This window comes from Topomyia yanbarensis, chromosome 3, assembly GCF_030247195.1.
Source record: "Topomyia yanbarensis strain Yona2022 chromosome 3, ASM3024719v1, whole genome shotgun sequence".
Lineage (NCBI taxonomy): Eukaryota > Metazoa > Arthropoda > Insecta > Diptera > Culicidae > Topomyia > Topomyia yanbarensis.
Genome location: NC_080672.1, coordinates 375,247,888 through 375,253,887, shown reverse-complemented (window position 1 = coordinate 375,253,887; position 6,000 = coordinate 375,247,888). Strand labels below are relative to the sequence as shown.

At 39.8% G+C, this 6,000-nt stretch overlaps 1 protein-coding gene across 5 annotated transcripts; it reads right to left on the bottom strand.

Annotated features, from left to right (window-relative positions):
• Positions 1–978: 978 nt before the first annotated feature.
• Positions 979–4,703, bottom strand: LOC131693658 (transmembrane protein 135-like). Of its 5 annotated transcripts, none has more exons than XM_058981684.1 (6): positions 4,186–4,703; positions 2,794–2,948; positions 1,918–2,721; positions 1,713–1,853; positions 1,485–1,651; positions 979–1,420 (listed from the first exon to the last, which is right to left on the bottom strand). In XM_058981684.1, exons 2-6 carry the CDS (start codon positions 2,938–2,940, stop codon positions 1,306–1,308), a joined length of 1,374 nt encoding a protein of 457 aa, XP_058837667.1. In that variant the 5' UTR covers positions 2,941–2,948; positions 4,186–4,703; the 3' UTR covers positions 979–1,305. The 5 variants fall into 5 exon arrangements, with proteins under 5 accessions (XP_058837667.1, XP_058837671.1, XP_058837668.1 ...); XM_058981688.1 differs by having other exon boundaries at positions 4,608–4,624; XM_058981685.1 differs by lacking the exon at positions 4,186–4,703 and adding an exon at positions 3,839–4,086.
• Between the last annotated feature and the right edge of the window lie 1,297 nt (positions 4,704–6,000).

Here is a 6,000-nt window from a genome sequence, read left to right as displayed (position 1 = left end):
CATTATTTGATTGTTTGGGTGGGTTTGCTTGAATATGATTGCAATTGAATGTTCGCGTTTGTGGCAAGGTTTGTATTATCACGAAGGAAACGAGCGTTTGTACGTTTGGGATTGGGAGATTGTGAGTGTATATGAGAGAATATGCAATTAATTGTGTTAGTGAGTGTTAGTATGAATCTAGTTTAGGATATTGTAATAAAAGGGTTCATAACATGTCGAATAAAGAAATAAGATGCAAAGAGATTAACTAGAAGTGTATAAATTGACCGATATTATTTTTGGTATACATCAGCAGTGGAAAAGCAAACTAATAGAACTACAACAAAAACAGGATTTCATCATGCTCCTCCCAATCTTCCCGAATGAGTAGAATCGAATGTACATATTGGACACTGGATTTACCAACTATTCTACCATATGCGCAAGTTCTACATCCATTCCCCGATCCAGCTGTCACAAATTCTCAGACGAACATACACAGATAGACAAACGACTAGCACATAACCATTGTGCACTAGTACTAAAAACTAACTAATAGGTTTCTACTTCTACATTTCTTTATTTATTTTTTCGACCTGTGCACGATGACCAATCTGACCAATAAATCGACACGCAATGACTCCCACTGTGAGCTATGCCCACAAACACTACCATTAAGCTGTTGAACAATGTTTGCAAACACAGCCCACAGAAAAGGTTAATCTACAGCGATCCACCAGCCTGCCTCGCCAATGTGCACAGGTTGTTGGCTGACTGTTAGTTTGGGCTGGTGTGGAGAATGAAAAAGCACAAAACATAAAAAGGCCCTTAAGCCCTCTCGGTTTCCTCGATGCACCACTATCGAGGCGTAATGCAATAACCAGCTTAAAGCAGTTGTCTGTCAGGTGCTGCTTAATGATGTTTGCAATACCGTCAAAACCATCAACCTAGGGGAGGGAAAAATGGATGTTTCGAATTATGTAACAAAAAGGCCAGTAATCCATTACCAGTAATTTATTTGCAAATAAAAATACTAAAGTGTAGAAATCTATACAGCGACTAACATACATGCTAGAAAGCGCCCTGCAAATCCAGACATTGTTTTTTGCTTTCAGCATATTTTCTCAATGTCAAACTAACAACTTTCATAAATATGTCACGTTCGGAAGCGCCCCGATACTATTTTGTGCATTTAAACTACCTATCTTCACCCATAAGTTATTCGATGGTAGGGTAGGTGCCTCAGGACACAATCGTCTGCCGCGTTGACCTATGACCAACGGTTCATAATTCAACCTGTTCGTTCAAAGTAACCGTTTATGTTATCTAAATTCGAAACTTTAGCACTGACGGAGTATTGCATAGTTTGCTCGCTTCACGGATCTGTCTGCTGGTTCCAATGCCATACACATCGAATCCACTTCGATCCATGACCATTATTCTGCGAATTAGTAAAATGAGCTTAGAAAAATATAGCTATAGGTAGTGTGTTTGTAGAAAGCAACCTTCCACCGGAAATGGAGTAAAGGAACTTCCAATAGCTTGGTCGCAGTTGCATAGGTTCCATCGTAGCCGCATGGAAGAGCAGTGCAGTACTGGCGCAGTACAACAGCACTGTGAAACCTGGCACCTTTGGTACGTAACCTTTCTCGATGCCCCAGTTGTAGGTCATCTGAAACATAAAATGTGACATGCGAATAATATTGACTAATATTTGAAAAATCGAAAATTACCTGTAGCATTTTCCACATAATATACAGAGCGATTGTAGTGTCAGCGTAATACCCAAATGCTACACTGGCAATCAATCCACTAGGAATTGCATACACTGCTTTATCGCTGTTGGTTGTGTGTCGTAACAGGCAGGAAGATAGCTGAAAACATATATATTATCAAAAATTAATGCATTCCATTTCGGTACTATCTTGGCAGAGAAACCTTGTAAAGAGACGTAAATCCACCCAAGAACATGCCTAGTTTGAAAATGTCTTTCCTCAGAAACGTACGTCTGAATAGCTCCGGTCGTCGAATGATCCGCCGCGCTTGGAATAGCACCTTCATTATCACCTGAATTCCCAGACCGATTGAAAACATACGCGCACCTCCAGAGAGCATACTGTAAATGCAACTGTGTTTGTGCCTACAAAGTGCATGCTTGTCGAGTGTCTTGATTCTCGATATCACATTTGAGTACACTTTCAGCACGGACTGGATAAAACTATACGACAAAACACCGGCCCTTGGTCGTTCTTTGGTTCGGCTTTCACGTCTGACTTCAGTCACTTCCTCGCTTTTCATAATTTCACTGTCCCCAAGCGCAAATCTGAACACATCGAACATCGAATCATTGTAGTCCTTCTGTCGATTCAACCGGTAATAGTAAAGAAGGACAGACGTCGATAGTCCAAAGATCAAAATCTCTCCATACGGAATAGATCGTACCAAGCCTCGTGACTTCAGTATGTTCCAACCGGTCTCGGTTGCCACGTTAGCCACGTACAGACATAGCAAACCTCGTCGGGATGGGCGCTCCACCAGAATCGCACAGAACGCAGCCATAAAGGCCGGAATGTACGACGCCGTGTAGAAATTGTACGAACCGACCAGACGACGAACAGCGCACAAGAAAACTGAATAACTAAAGGCGGACATCGTGAGGAAGGCAGTCGACTGCAGCAGACCACGGACGGTACGCTTCAACTCCTCGATGGTGGGCAATCGGCCGTGCATTGCCAAAGAGAGCTGTGAGAGTAGTGGGAAGTTTCGGTTAGTGAATTGCGTGAAGAGCTGTAAGAGTTGTTCTGTACGACCTACCATGTATACTGCAGTGTAGATTCGTAAGCTATCCTGAACGGCAACGATCATGAACTCTGCGGAAGCTATGCTGCATGAGTCGGTCCACGGGTGAACGTACTCCTTACAGGTCACCGGAACAGAAGTGAGTTTGCTTAGCACCTGCATTTTTGTGGCTGAAATGATACAAACAATGTTTTATTTTAATTTTGTTGGTGATGAGTTGATTCGAGTAGGACAGAATCTTTCGGACATTCAGATAAAAAGAGACAAAATATATTTTGGGACCAGCCCATGCCAAAACCATTGAAAATATTGCTTTTATAAAACTTGTTACTTATTGTACTGTAACTTTATGATAATCTTATTTGATCCCTGACTGTGCGTATCAATATTGAATAAGCAAAGTTGATCTATAGAATGCTCAGGAGTTCATCATTTTAGCACCACCAGCGAAAGCATGTTGTTCATAAAATAACACGGTTTAAAGCATCTATTGGTAGATTTGCCCTCTTAAAGTCTACAGCTACACGAAAAAGATGTCGAAAATATTTTGTTAAGCAAAAACAAAGATGTATGCTTTAAGAAATTTCAAAACAGCAGTACGCGTTTATAAATGAGAAATTCATGTACATAGAACATGTACACGCTTTGATATTCTAGCCTCTTTAGCCTCGTACCTTATGCTACCATTCAATGTTATATAGGGTGTAATACCTAACTTAAATCCTTATTGTATGTAAGCACGGAATTTCGATAGCCCTGAACTAATTTTGGACCGGATTTCGATCGTCTCCAATCATTCGATAAGAAACGCACCATTCTATACGGGGGTCATAGTTCACTAATAAAACAATGCCAAAAATCATCGCAAACACACACCACTAACCTTTTGATAGTATTTATTAGGGCTTATCAGTAGTATTTATAAAGCACGCTTGCTTTGACAGACTGACGCACGTATCAATCCATGCTTCTATTCAACTTATAAAAATAATCTTACTAATATGTTAAAGTAAGATGCACGTGCCAGGTTTAGTTGTGGCTAGATGCAGTTAAATCTTACGTTCTAGTGTCTGAATCAAAAACTGCACCAAAATAAGTAACGGAAAAGAATGCGGGAATAGTATGAATAACAAAATAATTGCGCACGATAAATATTCATTTTACTATTGCCACGATAATGATATTTTCATGGCCGAACCATGGGGTCAGCACGTTCAGCAAAATTAAAAACGGCACTTTCTTTCACCCTTCCAGTACTCATGCGGATACTTTCAACGAGACTGCAAATTGTGCACTGACATAACAAATTGGTGTTGAAATTAGCACCCTATTTTGTATGGAGTAAACAGTGATAGTAAATCCAACAACCACACAGCGAGCGGATAACACGGAACAAATGTTACTCACCCAAGTATAGTTTAATTGCTCGACGATGACTCCAACGGCGACGAGACGGCAGTAAATGAAGCGAACAATCTCCGATGTGTTATGATGCAAATAGTATACGCCTCTTCGTCCGTACCACTATCAGCGACCCAAAATCGATTTGCACTGAGATTCTCTTCGGGTCACGCACTCCATTCGAACCCCCCGTCAATGATAGATTACAAATTTATCAGTTTAGCTTATCTCCAATCACGCAAAAGAACGAAAAACAACTAATCACGGTTGTTCGTTTTTTTGGTTCCTCGACAAATCGAATTCACTCGATAGATTAGGTAGTAATTAAGCTACTATTACCAGCAGAAAAGTAAATCAGATGAAAACACCACATTTGCTACGAAGCTCTGTGCGTGTACCTGAGCTAAACACGAATACTGCCCACTTACAAATCGACCAGAGTAGGATATGTTTACTTCAGTGAAATGAAAACAAAATTCGTCTTATATAAAAATAAATATGTGTCAGGCTGGGCCGGATTTTGACGTTCGTCTGTCTGTTTAGCTTGGTGTTCGTGCAACTTCCAGTCGCTGGTTGTGTAGTATCTTGTTTCAACGGTACTGAGTTACTTTTGAGAGAAATGGGGTAAAAGGCACGAACGAGGCAAAATTTAAATGAAATTGTTTATGATTTGTGGAACAAATGTTACTGTAATAGTTTAGCAATCGTATAACAAATTCAGCTTGAGATACAAACAAAAATTAATAACGCATTCCGCTGATGTAATTCTTCTTTCTAGTTAGGATTTTGAAACAATGTAAATGTTTTTGGATTAATTATGTCAAGTTTTGACAAATTACCTGTCATGACGACAAAAATATTGTTTGTTATCGTAACATGTTTTTGTGATTTCCAGGTTTCTCATGCTCTATATCAGTGGTTTTCAACCTTTTTCATTCCATGTACCCATTTCCGAATATTGATCCCCATGATGTACCCTTTGCTGAAAATAGTTTACCATCATTACCCCCTCAGAAGAAAATGATTTTCAATTGGGTGAAAATCATAATTTTACACGAAACCTGTTCCTGAGCTCTCAAACAATATATAAAGACAAATATCCAAGGAAAAAACTAGGATAACAAGTTAAAATTTGTCCCGTATGATTTACCCCCTACAATAGTCTAATTTGCCCCTGGGGGTGAATTCACCCCCGGTTGAAAACCATTGGTCTATATTGAGTAGTAAAGTATACAAAAGTAAGCGGTCGCGAGTAGAAATGAATTATTATATTTGCTCTATACACAATAACAGAACAATAAATATTTCGACAAACTTAGGATTACGCATATAAGCCAACTGGCAAAATTCATTTTGAGGGAAATACCCGGTTAAACCGATAGTTGATAGTTGACTTCTACGCTCTAATCATATGTTTTGTTGAGATATTTCGGTTATTACCGTTTCTACGTTGTTTGACGCCAAATTCTTCCTGTAGATTTCCAATATAACTTCATGGGCCCTATTCTCACAGTCACTGGAACTAATGGGGTTTTCGATTGATTGACACCGGTGTAGTGGAGTGCACTGAAACTGCACCGTTTTTGCACTTTCTAGCAGAAGTGCAGAAAACTGGGTATGTTCCATTGACAATTCTGCTAGAAAGTGCAAAACCAGTGCAATCCACTACACCGGTGTCAATCAATCGAAAACCCCATAAATTTCCTGCTAGTCATTAGGTGATATGACTATTGGGGTTTTCGATTGATTGACACCGGTGTAGTGGAGTGCACTGAAACTGCACCGTTTTTGCACTTTCTAGCAGAAGTGCAGAAAACTGGG